Source organism: Halichoerus grypus, chromosome 8, assembly GCF_964656455.1.
Source record: "Halichoerus grypus chromosome 8, mHalGry1.hap1.1, whole genome shotgun sequence".
Classification (NCBI taxonomy): domain Eukaryota; kingdom Metazoa; phylum Chordata; class Mammalia; order Carnivora; family Phocidae; genus Halichoerus; species Halichoerus grypus.
The window spans coordinates 67,452,589-67,471,245 of record NC_135719.1 but is presented as its reverse complement, the minus strand read 5'-3'; the positions used below and the strand labels follow the sequence as shown (position 1 = coordinate 67,471,245).

Here is an 18,657-nt window from a genome sequence, read left to right as displayed (position 1 = left end):
CTCCTCATTCTGTAAAGTATGGCAGGGGCATCTGATTTTTGACTCTGTTCACCAATAAGACTTTAGCCAGTCAGTGGCTTTCTGAAGATCAGTAAAATCATCAAACTTTGGGTCAGCTGTCCAGAAATCAGATTGTGGTAAGCACTCAAGGAGAGATAGGTTCCATAGGGAGCTACTTGCTAAAGGGTGCTTTGTTTTTATTAGTGGAGGTTGCTTTTATGGGAAAAGTTGGGGGGAGAGGTGGGTGGGAAATCATGTTAGCAAAGCTCCACCTCTTCCCCATTACTGTAGTTTGTTTGTTTTCTGGGAACCTTATAGCCTAGGATAATTTTCACAAGGATCTCAAATATTTTGTACTACAGAACAAGAGGAATAGAGGGTCAGTGGCTTCTTTCTCCTCTCTCTAGTCTTTCTTAGAAAAGTCACCATTATTTTTGCTTCATGAAGAAAAAGCAATCATGTAAATGAAGAGCTTTGTAGTAAATATCTAATCAAATTTTTCCTTCTCTCAGGCTCTGACTTAAATTGATACTAACCAAGAGGCATTTTGTTTTGACCTTCATAAAGCATAATTTTTGTTGTACAAAAGTAGTATGTATAATTGTGCCTTAAATAAAACATCTGGGGTCGTGGACACTTAGTTTTGAGGATTAATGTAATATTTTAGCTGGTAGGGAACAATATTTTGATAATTGTAGGTTAATATTAAAAAGTAATTTTAAAGGAACTTTCCTATCCTTATTAGTAAGTATAGTTAGTCATTGGTACTAATTTTTTCATTGTAATTATTCATTATTGATTTTTAAGGTTAAAAAAAGAAAGAGCTGAAACCTATAGTTATATGCTTCTCAAAGATGATAAAAGGTATTTCATGAGGAATTCTTTGTATCTTTTAAATGTATCTTAAAATTAGAGGCAGTTCATTTTAAAAATGCATGGAAAATTCTTGTTCAATAGCTAAAAACGTTTTGCAAATTTAGGAGAGGTGACAGTTGATTACTAAGCATATTAAATTGTTTAGACAGTTTAGAATTTGTTTTTAAAGGCAGCATTTTTTGTTCTACTAAAATGACCTTTTTTTTGCTTTTAAAATGACTAAATTTTATGTAAATAAAAACACAGCAATAGCTTATTTATATACACACACAAACATATATGCACACATATTTAAATAAACAATATATATAATGGCCAATTTTTATTTGAAGATTTTGCTTCGTTGCCAACTCATCTATATGAACACCATAAGCTTCACTTTATCCCATGTAGACTCTATAGGAAAATCCCTTTTCACATGTATTTCTATTTAGTATAATGTTTTACAGAATCTTTTAGTTTGGGGGTTTTTGTTTTTATTATTTTTTATTTTGATGTTTTAGTATTTACCTATTCATTTCCAGAATTGGTCTGCTTACAAATACTATACCAGCAGCCATCTACTTGTTGGGACTGTGTTAAGCAAGGGATGTTACTATAATGTCACCCAGTGGGTTATGAAGTTGAGGTCTCCACAGGGCCTACCTGAGCAACCCTCTTCTATAAAGAGGATTTAGGTTCCATCTCTGTGCTCTAGTATTGATGCTAAGAAAATGTTAACTAAGTTAAATAGTTAAGCTATCAGCTGATGCAATTCATGATTTAAAAGTATAGACTGCTGCTGTACAGCTTTCTCTTTGAGTTGAGGGTACCCAGTTCTGCCCCATAGAATCATACTCATTCCCGCTATTCTCCTTATGACTGAGTACTTTTAAATAATAAGGTGGATAGTAATAATAGTTGGCAGTCTCAGTGTGCCAGGCACTCTTCTAGGTGCTTTACATGTATTAACTTACTTAATCCTCACAACAACCCTATGAGGTAGGTACTGTTATTTTACCCATTTTATAAATGAGACAAAGGTGTACAGAAGGGTTAACAAATGGGCAGAGTAAGTGTCTACGAATGGTTAGATTTTTCAGTTATTTATAGCATCTCATTCTTCACATTCCCCAGCTTTGTTGGTTTTCTACAGCTTTAAAGTCTTACTGCTAATTAAATAAATAGCATTTACCAGTCATCTTTTTATTTAAAGGTGCCATACTCTTAAGTAGGTGAGTCCCACTGAATTGACTGTTTTTTGTTTTGTTTTGAACCTGTATCAGTATGGGGCACCTGGCTGGCTCAGTTGGTGGAGCATGCCACTCTTGATCTTGGGGTCATGAGTTTGAGTCCCATGTTCAGCATAGAGATTACTTCAAAAAAGTTAAAAATTAAAACAATTTAAAAAGCTTTAGCAGTATAGCAATAAATTCAGAGGATATCATGGAAAAATTTTTAATAAGATGTTTCTTTTTGGATATGTTAAGGTTATATTATCTGTGCTTACAACCATTTAGAAGTATTTTTCCTTAGGGGCACCTAGGTGGCTCAGTCCATTAAGTGTCCGCTTAAGCATCCGACTCTTGGTTTCAGCACAGGTCATGATCTCGTGGTCCTGGGATCAAGCCCCGCATCAGGGTCCACGCTCAGCGCAGAGTCTGCTCGAGATTCTCTCTCTCTCTCTCTCTCTGCCCCTTCCCCTACTCGAGCTCTCTCTCTAAAATAAAATAAATCTTTTTTTTAAAAAAGACATATTTTTCCTTAAAAGATTTATATATATGTAAGGAATTTTTTTCTTCTTCACTTGCCCACAAAGTGATGGCTGCTTTGGGTGTTTTCTTCTTCTTCTCCCTCTCCTCCTCCTCCTCTTTCTTTTTTTAGTCATGCTGTTAAAGTTATCTATGAAATTAGATAAGGTTTGGTAAACTAATAGAAATTATTCAGTTTATATAGCTTGACACTGCATACTTAGTCATGAATTTGAACTTAAGACTATCACAAAATATAATCAATTTATAACTAGATTGTTATTTTGGTGGCTACTTTTATTAAATCTAGTTTTGCTTACCATTTATGGCCTGGTTGGACTATGTATATACACAATTATAGGCTGTTCTCATTGTCTTAATACCGAAGAAAGTATAGGCTATCAGGTATTGTTTATATGAAGGAATGTTGATGTACTGTTAATGTAATGTTTTATTATATATTTTTCTATGTAAAATTTAAATTTTAGCAAAATCAGTCCACAACAGATTATATACAAGATTAGTTCCATTATCACTATTTTGCATGTATTATTCTAGTAGATTTTATTTTTAAAGTTTTGTATTTTGAACATATTCATAAATCTGTATCTTTGCATAGTAGTCAGTCCTATTTAAGATGTATCTTTGGGTATGGTATTTTTATATAATTGTTTCTTTATAGCATTCTGCATTATTTTTAAACTTTTGGCTTTTTCAAAAGGTATGTTGTTCAGTGATGGAAGATTAAAACTTTGTAAAGAGAAGTTTGAAGAAGGATGGTTAGTGAAATACTAAGTAGAGAAAGAACGTGGAAAATAGGAAATTGGCAGCTCAGGACAGGAATCTTTGTGATGAGCAAGTTAGGAGAAGATAAATGTAGTTAAAAGCATCTGTGGAATAGATTTGGAAGCATTCTGGAATGCCTCTGTGCATTTGTTTATTTCTGTATCTCTGTGACCCCACACAATAAGTGATTGTTTTCTCTTTGTATTACACATATCTTACAACTGTTTTCTGTTTCCTACTAAACAGTACTTAGTGTTTGACTTCTATAGATTTCTGCTTTAATATATCCATCCAAATGACTTAGATCCTGCTGGCCTTGTGTCTCAATTTCTATTTTTCTCTCTGAGATTTTGCCTTTGTAGCACAAAGCAGAACTTCTACCCTTGCTCACTGTTACCTTGTATCTTTCTATATTCTTTTTTTTCCCCCACTAACCACCTTAGTTTCTGTATATATATTTTAATACAGAAACACCTTCCTATTCAAATGGTGAATCTGTTTTTGAGGATAGGAACTTCTATAGCTAACAATTAATTCTATTCTCATGGTAAGGAAACAGCCTAGCAATATATTCCCCCATCTTTAGTGCTACCTTTCATCCCCTGTAAACAAGGACATTTTTGAAAGTAATGTCAAATTTTAAGATGTATTTTTATATTAAGAATGGTGACAGTAGTAGAATGTACAATGAAGTTATAGTTTTGACTTAATCTGAAGTCATGTGTAAGAAGTTGGAAATGTCACCTTTGTATGGTGTTCGCCTTCCTATGCTTGGATAATATTGTTTACATAGAAGTTTCCTCTAAAATGGAAGTATGTTAGGGTTCAGAGGAAACAAATCCCAAATAACAGGGACCTTACTTAGCTTACTTTAGAGTATGGAGCAAGTGATAACAGATATTGAGAACAAATGAAATAATTTATATAAATGCAAAAATAAAGTATTTTGGTTATTATAAATGCATGATTAACTTTCTTAGGAACAAACAAAAGGCTTTGATGGTTCCTAGTTCATCATCCTTGAGATGAGGTCATTGGAAAAAAGTATTGACTAAGATGTTTTTTTTCTTAATCATCACAAATCTATTTTTGAAAAGACCCATAGTTAATAAAAATGTTCTTTCCAGTTAAGGCAGTAGTAATATATCTGAAATCTGTCAGTTACTTGGGTTGGCCACAAAGTATACCAAATGTTTTTAGGATGAAAAATGTTAAAATTAATTAGAAGAGCAGCTCTAGTTAAATTTCTTGTGCCTTATCCTAAATGATAGTGACTTGATACCAAAGATTTGGTTATTTTTATTTGGTCTAGGGGTAGGGGTAAATGGCTTCACTTTGTTTTTGATTAGTCAAGAAATTGAAATAAAATGCCTGACTAATAGGATTCAAAACAAGTGTACTTTATCATTCTAGCCTGGAGGTAGGGGTAGTGATACTATTAGCAAAGTAACAATTGTTCAAAATTGTCTTCTACAAATGATTAGTTTTTAAGGAAACTCAGTAATTGTCCTTGTGTAGTCATATAGGCTTGCTTCTCTTTCTCTGTTTTGTCTATATTGCTTAACTTTGGGTAATTCTATTTCATTTACTCAACAGGTTTTTTTTTTTTTTTAATCAAGTATTTACTATATATTTGGCATTGTCTTATGCCCAAAGGGCTCTGGAAACTATAAAGATTGGTAGTACAGTGGTCGCTACTTCCTAGAATCCTTTGCATGATTTCCCTGTTCTTCCCTAAAACATTCCCAGAACGAGATTTTTATCATTTTTGTGTGGATGTGTATTAACGACAGAATTAAATTTCATGAAGCCTAGATTTTGAATTTGTTGTTCCTAGTGGTTTGTTTTTTTTTAAATCTGGTGCATAGGTCTTCTATAAATATTTGTTGTCCATGGTGTTTGAAGTTAATCACTGTTGAGTATAAAGTATAAAATTTTCTTTTTATAAAATTTTGCCACAAAATGAATATAATTTAAAATCTTTTGTAAATCCATTTTAGTGATTGCTCATGGTTTATAATTCTGTGCTTTTTGAATTCTAGAGTGTATTACAAGAGCTACATTAAATGTAGGCAAGAAGATAGACACACAGAAATAAAATAATGTATATAAGGCAGTTTTTTGGGTACTGTAGTTTTTCCTGATATTGCCAGTAGGTTTTGATAACTGATATTTGACTGTTACATTTTCAATCTCGAGTAGCCCAGTAGTGCTAATTTAGATGCCATGTCTGAATCAGTAAATGTAGAACAAGATTGAATTCTGAAAAATTGCAGTTATTTAAACCCACCAATCCAGACATCTCTTTCTTGAACATTATTTATCTTAATAGAGATTTAAAATAAAGGTATTCTTAGCAGGTGATTGTTGAGAAGAAATTCTGAGTATAGAGGAAGGTCACTGAGACAGGTCAGCTAGAGGTGGACACACAGCCTGCCTAATAATTGGATGGATGCTACCTGGCTGGAAGATGGAGCTGATTGGTGGATCAAAATCTCAAAGGGAAACCTTCCGTTTTTAATTTAAATGTTTACTAAAATTATATTCCACGAAGTTCTTATATTGTATGCTGCCATTTAAATATTAAAAAGTGACATCACCAATGATTATTATTACCCTGCCAAAAGATTGTTGTAAGTGATTTTGGGTTTATGAAATATATTTGGTTGAGTGGTACTTAGTGTACTTTTCTATTACTTTAAAATATGAACTTCTTAATTATATTTAAAGTTAGAACACAACATCTCTTATAAATAAGTTGTTTCTATTCTATATGTCTATTTACTGAAGCCTGTCTTTGTTATTTCTTCAGGTTTACGTGAGATTAAGACCATTCTTCAGGGAATTCCTGGAACGAATGTCTCAGATGTATGAGGTAAACATGCTTAAGCTAATTACATAAGTATTTTTATTTTATTCAATATAGTACCCATATTTAGATCATGTATAATGATTACTTCTTTTCCCCTGAATTTGTAGATCATTCTTTTTACTGCTTCTAAGAAGGTGTATGCAGACAAGTTACTGAACATACTAGACCCTAAAAAGCAACTGGTCAGGTAAATTTAATTAAGAAATAGTGGAAATGTCTGTCACACTGATCTATGAAATTACTATGATTCTATTTAATTTTGATGGCCATTTTCAGTTGGCTGCATATATAGAGATTGGTTGTGTTGAATGGTGAAATGAATTTTTTTAAGCCCCCAAACTCTTTAAGAGTTCCTAATGATATAATTCCAGACAGACGTTCTTTAAAGGATACAAAGGTCAAATGTATATATTCACTCACGGTTCCATCTGTATCCTCACTTCTTTTGGGACTGGGGGGAGACTGGGGGTATGTGGAATTTTTCACTGTGTGCATGATACTTTCACTTCCTTATGTCTCTGAGATAATGCATGTTATGTCACCTTTTTAATGGCATAGAGAAATAAAGGTTAATTTTAACAGGATAAATTAAACTCTTTTGCTTTTTTCAAGAGCAAATTTGTCCTCCATGGAAAGAAAACATTACATGACTCTAATTGGAAATTGCAGTTGGTTTAGTCACTCAAGTTATCCTGATCTGGACTCAGTTCCTTGTGTGTGTCCTGAGCCAGCAGATGCAGTGTGTTCCTGGTTAGGTGGGAGTGCCTTGGGTAATTTTAAAACAGTTTGAAAATTAGTTCCATTATTTCTGTCAAGTGAGATATTAAGACTGCTAGCAGTCTTGCTGCATCCTTTAAGATGCTGGAGTTACTCTTTGATGTTTTTGACCAAGAGCTGTGAGAGATGCCAGAAAAGGCTCATAAGAGCTTTAATAGCTGGGAATTCATTTTCCTGAATACTTTCTTCCATATTTTTTTAGTGGAAAATCCTAATTTCTACTGTTAATAGGACCTTTGTTATTGAGTGGTTGCAACTATGCTAAAAGACTTTTTTCTCATGTCCACACTTAGGAGATTTTCTTTCTTGTAAATAGAACTGTGATTTTTTTTTTTTTTAAATCTAAAGGATCAAAATTTGTCCTTGTTGTCACTTTCCATTTTATCTTCCATATAAGCAAGCATCAGATACAAAAATGAAAATGATGTTTTCTATTCATGAAAGTATAATACATGCTCATTTTACCTAACTTTAACAAAAGTACACAAATGATTTTGCTTTGATGACTTCATTCATTCTGAAGATTTCTATTCAGCACCTCCAATGTTCCATGGAACAGTGGTGAGCCATACAAGCCTTTCCCTCTTAGAGCTTTCATTTTACTGGGGGGCAAGTCATAGTCATGGAATTTTGATGTTACAGATTAACACCCCTCTTTTAAACTAGTTTTATAAAATCTACATATTTGGGAGTTTAAATTTGTTTTATGTAGTTGTATTTGAATCATTTAAAACAGGAAGAACTTTTTGAACAGTATACTGAATTCATTAGAGTGCTTAAGGGAATTATGTTGAAGACAAGGTATACTCAGAAATTCCTATGATCTCTGAATCTCACGAGTCCAAAGACAAATCTGATGACTGGCAGAAGTAGTTTCTTTCTAAAACTGCAAACACCTGCTACTGACCCTCAGACTCCTGAATAACTGGAGGGGTTTTAGTGTAATTTAATTGAAGTAATCATTAGTATCCACATACATATTCATTTGTCTCCTGTCTTGGGTGAGTTTGCTGCTATTAGGGAAGAAACAGTAGTAGTAACTTGCATTATGTGCTGCACCTGCCTCTCTAGTTGCCTCATACATAATGTAAATGTTTATACAAATAAAAATGGAATCTTTTATAGGCCCAACCAGGACTTAAATTCTTTTGTCTGGTCTTAACCTTTTCAAAGTAAGATGGTCTTTAAGCCATACAGAGGTAGATGATCATTTAATGAAAAGTATTCTTTATAAAACGGGAGGAAGAGAACTATTTTTACTACATTTTGTCTGGTTGGAAAACTCTGTCATCACCACTGGTGTTTTTAAGGTTGAGTTTTTTTGTTGTTTTTAGAGCTAAGGCAGATTTTGTTGGTAGAAAATGCCTTCTTGAAATTCCATAATTAAAAATATAGGTATGAGTAGGCCCTAGCTGCTGAAAAATTGTTTAGTGGGATTAAGACACAAGGAAGCCAAACTACCAAATTATTAATGTATGCAAATGGAGCATTTCAAGGTGATCTGTATTAATTATTAGTAATATTCGGAGACTAACATTTTGAGTGCTAAATGAGATGATATAATTATGACAGTATATAAGTATTATTATAAAACCTTTAATAGCTTTTTTAAATGATAACAGCATTTTTCAGTTGAGTATCATTGGTGAAACATCAGTTTACATTTGTAATACTTAAATCAGAATTCATCATTTCATTCAATCCTTGTTTTTTCAAATGATCATATATACACTCACACTAAAATAAAAGAAAGATGGGTGTTTGGGAAAAGTTGAAATGATGGAATGTTTTGGCCTCCACACCTTTCTCAAAAAACTATAAGGGAAACTAAAAACATTTTTAAAAATGCCAACACAGAAACATTCCTTCTTATATTTTCTATTCTGGCATGTACAGGGATAGGGAGGCTGTGTGGTCTTCTGGTTAGAGCAAAGGACTGGGAGCCAGGAGGATCCTGGGTTCCAATGCGGGGCTAACCACTGACTTACTGTGTGACCTTGGGCAAGTCACTTGACCTCCTTGTGCCTCAGTCAACCATCTGGAAAATTGGTTAAAAAGCAGGACCTCGCTGACAACCAGATGCTGCATCTGAACTGAGCTTTCCTGGGTAAATAAATTACAAAAACAATTTACAGAGTTTTTAATCCCTCTTTATAATTTAATAATAACATTTTGGGATAAGCCAAAGTTCTTAAAAGGCATGGTAATATTTGGTTGTAAGGTTTCAATAATTGCTAACATTTTTAAAAGTAAAACTGTAGCCCAAAGCTTAGGCTCACATTTATAATTGAATTTCCTTGTGAGAGAAAATAATAAGGCTTAAATTGTAAAGCCTATGGTATGTGTATATGTTTCAGTATATGTTGTAATTTTTAGAGATTTTTTTTTTAGTTAATTTGTTTTTATTTTTATGTTTAGGCATCGGCTTTTCCGTGAACATTGTGTTTGTGTACAAGGAAACTATATAAAGGACTTAAATATCCTTGGAAGAGATCTTTCAAAGACTATAATAATTGACAACTCACCACAAGCCTTTGCATATCAGGTAGGAAGGGAGGGTTGCTAAACAAATTCAGATTGGGAAAAAATATATATAATGAGAACAAATGCTGCCAAACGGAATATGATGGGAGAACAGAATTTTCACTGATGAAATTTCCCTGTTTAGTGTTATCTTTTAGAATTAGAAATGCCAAATTGCTATATTCCTTGTGGAAAATTTTCTTTTAAATGAATTACAACACAGATAAAAATCTGGGTAATAAGTCTAAATAAGAAGGGACTATAAAATATACATCAGCTAATGGTATTCTTAGCAGTTGTTAAGTAATTGTAAACATGTTTGAGAATTATAAATAGCTTAACCATGTTCTGGTATGTTTGCTTTGACATTCTGAAATAACTTCTTAGACTAATTTGTCAATATATTTATACCCTGTGTCAGTATTTCTTTGAAATATAACTTGGGGGCGCCTAGGTGGCTCAGTTGGTTAAGCATCTGCCTTCGGCTCAGGGTCCTGGGATCGGGCCCCGTGTCCAGCTCCCTGCTCTGCGGGGAGCCTGCTTCTCCCTCTCCCTCAGCCTGCTGCTCCCCGTGCTTGTGCTCTCTCTCTCAAAAAGGGCCTTTAAAAGAAATATAACTTGGACTAGAAATGAGGCATCCTTGCAAGATCTGTTTTACATTATGAATATGTTCATGTGATAGTTCTCAGATTTCCTTCACAATACATCTGTGCAGAATAGGGATGGTGGAAATTGGGTTGGATGTAGGTAGAACAAGTAAAAAAGTAAAAAGATGAAAAAGGAGAAAAGGGGAAAACTGCATATCGTATTGAAATATGTTTAATTTAGGTCATTGCTCACATTTTGAAATGTGTTTTTAAGAATTTCATATTGGTTCCTGGATAAAATCATTTCACTTGTCCTCCATCTTAAACACAGTATTCTGCATAAATGTTAAAGACAACCTAGAGATTATTTACTATAAAACAAATATGGTTTGCATTCTTGTTTCTAGACTCCCCTTCAGTGAAATATCACTGCATCTGTTTGTTACATTAATGCTGTTTCAGGTTATCCTGCTATTTGTTGGGAATAAAACAATGAGATGTGACACAGTCCGTGTGTAAAAGTATAGGCTTTCTGGTAGTGTTCTCTTTACATTGGCAGTACCCCTTCATTCACAGTACCTTGCATTGACTAATAGCTATTTCTTGAATCAGTCAGGTAATATTTTGAGTTATGTTAAGCAAAACTTGTTTCAATGGATCTTTCTTGTTTAGTTTCATATACACTAGGAAGACATTACGCAGAAAAACCAATTAGGCTTTGATGTATTCCTTAACATCTGTCTCTTGCACTGTGGAGTTGTTGGAATATGACAAGCAATAACTTCGATGGCATTCCTTTTCAGAGGAACTTATATAGATCAGTATTTCTTAAGTATCTGTTTTTTCTCTTTCAAGGTTTTTACAAACTAGGCAAAATGTAAATTAAAAGAGGATTTAATTACTTATTTATCGTTTTAGCTATCTAATGGAATCCCTATAGAAAGCTGGTTTATGGATAAAAATGACAATGAACTCCTAAAATTGATTCCATTTCTGGAGAAGCTTGTAGAACTGGTAAGTATATCTTAATTTTCTTTCTCTGTTTTGCTTTTGTTGCCTCAACTCTATTGAAATAAACCTTTTTAATTGCTTTATGTGTACTGACATTTTAAGTCAACTTGGTGTGAAATTAGGGCAAAAGTTGAAAAGAATTACAAGCATTTTCTAACCTTGTAAATTATATTAAAATCATGCTTATCAGTATTTAAAAATTTGTAGATTAGGTGTTTTTATTTCATTGGGCTTCTTCTTGCAAGTCCCTAAGTAGTAGTATTAAATTGATTTCACTTTGCTTTCATTGTTGAGGTCTAGAATTCATGCTTATGCTACTAAAACTTTATTCCGGGGTTATTTTTTCCTAATATATAAAGTAGAGTTCAGTGGCTTAACACTTTTACCTGTCTTTTTGTTTTGCCTCTTAGTGCATAATCATTCTTTACAGAATTAAAACTTGAATGACAGTTCTTTTTTTAAATCTAAATTTAATTCTTAGTTAACTGTGTCTGCATAGTACCTTTATATTTGGCAAACAAAATAATATAAGTTGTAAAATAAATAGTAGTGTATTTTCTCTGCAAAGGAAAAATGTTCACAATGTTATGAGGGTCATATTTTTGAAATTACATGGCTTTTAAAATGTCTTTTTCTCCACACAGAATGAAGATGTTCGACCTCACATCAGAGACAGATTTCGCTTGCATGATTTGCTGCCCCCAGATTAAGTACAAAGACTTGTCAAATCACTGAAGGGGGAGAGAATGCAGGACCCTTTTGGACTAAGACAAAAACATTGCCATTACTGTTGAAATTTTGCATTTTTGTACCCCGTCTTGCTTTTCTTATCTTTGGTGCCCAATAATAATCAAGGGTTACAGAAAGAGACTTTATCTCAGATTGAATACACACAGTAGGTAGGCTAAAACAGAAGAGTCTTTAGAACTAGTGCAACTCCAGTGAAATTTTTTTATGTACAGGACATCTGCAGTTTATAAAGAATTCTGTTTCTGCCACCAGCAGTTTGACCTGTAGTCACACAGGATTTTATGATAATAACAGAGATGAAAATGGACTTTTATTTTCTCTCTGTTTGGTGCTCTAAGTGGGTTTGTAGCCACTTTTCTGTTACTTTAAGATTCTCATTTCAACAGGAATGGCCAGTAAAAGTTGTTTTATTTTTCCTGTTAAGGTTTATAACCTTTTTACATTTTTGACCTGTATTAGATTAGATTTTCATTATGCATTCCTTTTAGTTGAGGCGCTTCATAGTTTTCTGGAAATAGTCAATTTTTAGTTTTTTATTATACATTTGAATGGCCGTTTTCCTGCTTTGTCTGCCTGCATATTGTATATTTGTTTAAAAATATTCTCTACTTTTAGTCCATGTAAGTTTCATTTAGAAAGACATGCATTTATATTTTGTTTCTGTAATATTCTACTGTAGGTGAAATCTTTTAAAAAAAAAAATCAAAGGACTGGGTAGATAAGAATATATGAATGACTAATATTCAAAAGATTTAAACCATTGTGATGGCATGTGTTCCCAAATGGTAATATCTTGCAATGGCACACAGATTTAATGGATAAAGGTATACCTCAGACTTCACTGTGCTCACCAATCTTTGAGGAGAATGAGTTTGGTCACCTGTTGGGCTTGATTTGGTTACTGCTGCCTTTGGTTTTCTCCAGGAATGAAGTATTCAGCACAGTGACTCAGTATTTTTAGTTATTTTGCATGGGCTGGTAGTACCTCTGTTATGCTCTTGGTTACAATCAATTTAAAACTCTGTGTAACAGTCTTGGTACCTTACAGTAGCTATGCATAATCCTGTGGCACAGTAAACTCCCAAGCCACCAATGCAGTTAATATGCTCTCATAGTGGTTTTCTATGCTATATGAAAATAGTCTTCAAGCCTTGGTTCTCTAATGCAGCTACCACAAGAGGTTGATATTTTTATAGTGGTGTGTAATCTCCTTTTCGGGAGGCTTTTTATGGAAGGTAGAATTTGTAAAAGTTAGTATGCTTTGCCTCTCAACTGCATTAACATGCCACAGGCTCAGACTGTTTTTGTGTAAAGGATGTCAAAGAACGGCACTTTTTCTAAAGAGAAGTTTGATATTTTGTATGCTTGTTAAGAAAGTACAGTATTGGAAATTAAAGGTGGACAACTGATAATTGAGGAGTATGTCACTTAATTTTTTATGTATATTACCTGTTTACTTGTACAACTTATTGTACAAATTACATGCAGCTTCATTTTCAAATGAATCCTTAAAATAAGGAAATCTTTTTAGGAAAACATTTAATTTTTGTATTTTTGATTTTAAAGGCATGAGTTATGTCAATTTTCAGTGTATTAATGAAGATTTTAACTTTTCATCAGGTTGAGTGTTTTCTTACTATATTATCTGTTGTGTATGTAGTTAGCATATTGTGTCACTGAACTGTTTAAAAAATCTAGCATGTAGAGCAAGCCTGTTTTGTGGAAAATCCTTACTCATTAAAAAAATAATCATGGCAGATTTTCTGCAAAAAAAAAAAAAAAGCAAAACATTTGCAATTCAGAATACTGGTTTTTTTTTATTTGTTTGTTTGTTTTGGTTGTTTTTGTTTTAATTTAAAGAAAGGTATTTTGCTTGCAGGAAAAAATACTCCAGATTCATTTTAATGAGAATCTTTGAAATGTATTTATCTTTAGGGCATCTGGGCATCTTTATGCTGTTTGTCTTCTGTCTTTCTTGAAATAAAATGTACATACGTTACCTTTACATATGCTCTTGCTCAAAATTGTGAACCTAGTTACATTTCTCCTTGCTCCCCTTTTATGCTCAAACAGTAAAACCTAAAACCTATACAAGATCTAAGCTTTCAGCATGCGTTATAATTGCTGAAAGCTTTTCTGATTAAGTAAACACAGTCTCAAAGGGCTTTCCCATAACTGAAAGGGAAATGTAAGCACCTGTACTGTTGTGCCTATGGGCACTTTAAAATAAACACCAACTTTTAATCATCTTTTATTAATGGTAAAGCTGTTCTCAGTCCCACGCTAGGAGAGTTCTTTAAGTCAACTGACAAAGGAATCTAGCATAACAAGATTCTGTAAAGGAATAAAGAGAAATTTTATATGGCCTGAGAAAATTTCTTGAGACCAATTTATTTTTCTTCATTACTCGATTTGAGTCATTTTAAATTTGTTGTTAATACAAAATTTAAAATAATTTGTGAAGAGACAGTTACTCAGTTTCCTTCCACTTTAATATGTTTTACCTTCTCGTTACCCCTTCTTTTCTTTAGCTCTTGGTAAATGTTATCTTAAACACTTCCATTTAGTTAAGTGGAGGTGCCTATTTTGTGAATTGAGATGTGCCCAGCCGCTTCAATTCAGGCAGGAAACATGAACTCTTTAAAAACTGACTGTAGGAAATGCAGGAGAGATGGATACCTAATAAGACACAGCAAAAGTGACCTATTTACACATTACATATCTGAAGTACATATTATAATTGTGATATTTCCAGTGATAAATGTCTGGCTTTTAAGACATTCTTTTAAATATTTGTATTGTTAGGATGTTTAAATCAGTTGTGTTTTTTAATTCTATGTAATATATGTAGCCCTAATCAGATTTATATCACCATATTTCTCTTTGAGTCTTAAAAGAGTTGATAACGATTTGAAACCATAATTGTTTTATATTAGCTAGTATGTATATTTATTTACCTGATGGCTTTATCTTGTTTCCCAAAATTGGGGGGGGGGGGTGTTGAAAGCATTGTAACTTCTATAAATGGCTATTTTCTTGTACCTGTCAGTGAAATGGATGTGTACATTGTTTTTTTTATATTTCTCTGGTTTTTCTGGTTTGTTTGGTTGTTGTTACTGTTGTTTTGTTTTTGTTTTTTGTTTTTGTTTTTAGTGTTAAACATAGAATGGTTTAAAAAAAAGTTATCTTTGGCCAATGACTTTTTCAGCTAGATACTACTTTCATTCAACCTTCTAAAGAAGTTCGTTTTCATTGTTTTGTTCAGTCAACTTGCCTGAAAAACAGAGAGACTTCATCTCATCAGTGAAGAAAGCATTTCATTATTCCTACAGATCTTTACAGCGAGCACAGAATACTTCATAAGGACCAGATCTCTTCCACATCTTGTGTCAAACACATAAAGCTGAAATGTAAAGGACACTGAAGCCTTCATTTAATTGTACTAACATGATGGTGTTATATACCACATCCTTAGCTAGTTAAAGTTTTCTGAACTGACTTCTCTTTGTCTTCCTAGGTATTTATTTGTTATCTCTTTTAATCTTGTGTATCTAAATTAACTTAGTTAATAGTTACCCACTGAATTACTATGCCAAGCAACTAGGAAAGAATGTTTATTTTATTTCCCCTTATAGGGGAAGAGTGGACTGGGAACAAAAATGTATGGGCCAAAAGGCCTTAGGTTGTCATTCATTCACTTTCTTATTCCTCTCATGAGCTATATTTGAGTATAGTATTTTTTCAGTGCTAATATGCTTGATTATGTCATTACTTTTCATATCTTCCCAAGGTGAAAACCTGCTAGGAACCTGTATAAAACACATCTTAAAATTTCAGATTAAGAACCACAAAACTCAGTATTTTATTTAAATGCCACTTAAATTATTATTGGAATCCAAGTCTCACTCACTAGGATACATTTTTATAAAATGTTTCTCTGTATCTTGAATTGAAATTACTTGCCCAGAGGCAAGAGTTCTGGGGATATAATGTGTTTGAGAAATTTTTAAAAGGGGATAAGAGAGCAGCAAGTTTATATTTAGTTACTTTTTGGTTTTGATATTAGTATTTTAAAATACATCAGCGGTTCCCAAACCTCAGCATTAGAATTACTCTGAAGAGCTTATGAAATAGATTCCTGAGGCCTAGCCCCTACAGAATTGTCTCAATGGATCTAGAGTGGGGCCTGAGAGTTCTGTGTTTTTTAAAAAGCTCTCCAAGTGATTCTAATAACCAGCTTTGGGAAATCACTGTTTTAAATAATGTGACAGTGGTTTGAGAGTAGGCAACTAAATAAAAGTTTACCAGACGTCTCTGTGGTAGTTTTTTGTTGGTGTTTGTTTTTTTTTCAAACTGGGACCAGATTTCACAGAACTTACTCAAGATACATGGAGGAATAATAAAGAAGATTCAGGCTACTGCTCATTATCATTCTTGTCTCATACTTTTTAAGAGTTTGCATTTCTAGCACTTGGAAATAGTTGATCATATATATACAGCTGAAGGACATCCCTGAATGAGACCATTATATATATTAACTGTAAAATATTTCACTATTTTTTTATTTTATAAATCTTTGTAGAAATAAGCAATGAAATACTACTTTCATCTTTTGAAATGGGATTTTTCAAGGCAGTGTCCTTTTGGCATTAAGGTAGGGGGGAGTTAATATTCTCTCTGCCTTTTTCCATGTGAATCAATATAAAAGTCATGGATATTTAAAAATCTCAGTTTAATTTCTACATATTTACTATGCAGTATAGCCGTGAACAAGTAATGTAGACTTAGTTTTCTCATCTTCAAATGCCCTGATCACCCTACCTCACAGGGTTGTTGTGGGGATAAATAAAACTTTTATGGAAGCACTTTTCTTTGACGATATTTTATCAGCCATTAGAATCAATATCTGACAGCTTATATTTGCATAGTGCTTTTTTTGTTACACGATTTTTTTCACATTACTTTCCTCTTTGATATGTATCTTCAGGACATACAGGTAAGGTACACAGAGTAGGTTACAGACAGGAGGAATCACAATTTCTGGAACTACTGTTTGAGGAAGTAGAATAAAATCTGAATAAAGGGGTGAATTTTAAAAAGGAGATAATGATGACAAAGAACCAGATTACGGTGAAGCTAAAATGGAGGAATTTATACTTGATATAATGGGCAAAATAACATGAACCAGCATAACTACAAAATAGCACTCTGGTTCCACCCCAATCTCTGTGGTGAGACTTTTTTTTTTCCATCTTTATTGAGTAAAGTTGATATTGTGTAAGTTTAAGGTATACACTGTGATGACTTGATACATATATTGTGAAATGTTTACCACAATAAGGTTAGTTGACACATCCTTCACCTAATTACCATTTTTGTTAGGGTGAGATGAGAACATTTAAAGTCTACTCTGATAGCAACTTTCAAGTACACATTTACCACACTGTTAACTACAGTCACTGTGCTGTAAACTAGGTCCCCAAAACATCAGATCCTCATACAACTGGATGTCTATCCTTTGGACAGCATCTCTTCATTTTCCTCAGCCCCTGGCTGTGATGGGGTATTTGATGACTATTTTCCCTAAGCTCCCATGGAGTTCAGCATACATACACATTTGAGAGTCCCTGCAGTACCCCTACTGTAGCCTTTAGAAATAAATGACTTCAGGTGAATAGCTGACTTGGGAGTTTGGTTAATAAAAGGGTCGTTCAGAGTCAAAGAATCTGAATCCAAATCCGTAAGTATTCATTAACTACTAGACAAAGTTTTCTGAGCCTTGATTTGTTCTCTGCAAAGGGTGCACCAAGATCTACCTTTCAGAATTACAAAGATGAGACATGTCAAGACATAAACTGTAAGGCAATGTACAAATAACTACCACAATGGAAATGTTCAAGCAGCTCGTTCTCTTGAGGATATGCAGGAGATACATATGCACAGTGTCTGGGGGAGATGTCTGAAGCTAGAAGGGGCAGGAAAGGGCAGTGGAAAATCATGGAATTGTAATACCACAGGTCTTTTTTTTTTTTAAGGAAAACATGGGCAGTAGGGTACATTCAAATGAAGACAGGAAGTAATAATGGAGAGGTCACCTATGAAAATATATTTGATGAAAATATGCTGAGTGTTAAGGAAAAAGTGGGTGATGAGAAAACAGTACTGAATGGCTTGAGAGATCTGGTGAGTAGTTGGGGTAGCAGGCTAATATAAATGAAATGAATTCATCTTAGTGGATGAACCAAATGAACTAGATAGAGTTTTAGTAGCTACCACATAATGAGCTTTAATGTTATATTCTATATATGGCAATATTTGTTGAAAGTATAAGCAGCCTTCCTAATGACAGTAAAACACCGCCTTACTGTGTGTTAGCCACTATTCCAGGCTCTACGAATGGCAGAAAAAAGGAAACCTGACACTGCCCTCAAGCTTACAAGTCTAGTAGGGAAGATTGACAATAATGTTGGGAAAAGGGTCACAAAGGAGAAGAATGGCTTTGAGAATGCCAGTTACACAATCTAGTGTGGAGCCAGGCTTGGGTTGGCTGAAAAAGCATTAAGTTGAGATCTGTAGAACATTTACTGAAAATGTAAAGCCAGGCTTGGTTGTGGGAGGAGGGGACGTAAAATCAAGCAACGGAGTGTGTGATCAGATTTGTCTTGAAAAGATCACTTTGGCTGACATAGGGAATAGAGTGGGTGGGTGGGAAACTAGTTAAGAGTTACATAGAAGTTGACCTAAT

General features: G+C 33.6%; 1 protein-coding gene and 1 long non-coding RNA gene across 4 annotated transcripts in view; one reads left to right on the top strand and one right to left on the bottom strand.

Annotated features, from left to right (window-relative positions):
• The window catches only part of CTDSPL2 (CTD small phosphatase like 2), a 79,978-nt gene extending 63,201 nt beyond the window's left edge, over positions 1-16,777 (top strand). For all 3 annotated transcript variants that reach the window (XM_036104169.2, XM_036104168.2, XM_036104167.2), the window contains exons 9-13: positions 6,205-6,267; positions 6,372-6,451; positions 9,460-9,586; positions 11,070-11,165; positions 11,807-16,777. In XM_036104169.2, coding sequence (XP_035960062.1) covers positions 6,205-6,267; positions 6,372-6,451; positions 9,460-9,586; positions 11,070-11,165; positions 11,807-11,872 — 432 coding nt within the window. In that variant the 3' untranslated portion in view covers positions 11,873-16,777. The remainder of the gene's footprint in view (positions 1-6,204; positions 6,268-6,371; positions 6,452-9,459; positions 9,587-11,069; positions 11,166-11,806) is intronic.
• Positions 1-18,657, bottom strand: part of LOC118543292 (uncharacterized) — a 73,367-nt gene that overhangs the window by 47,595 nt on the left and 7,115 nt on the right. The gene's annotated exons all lie outside the window — the stretch shown is intronic.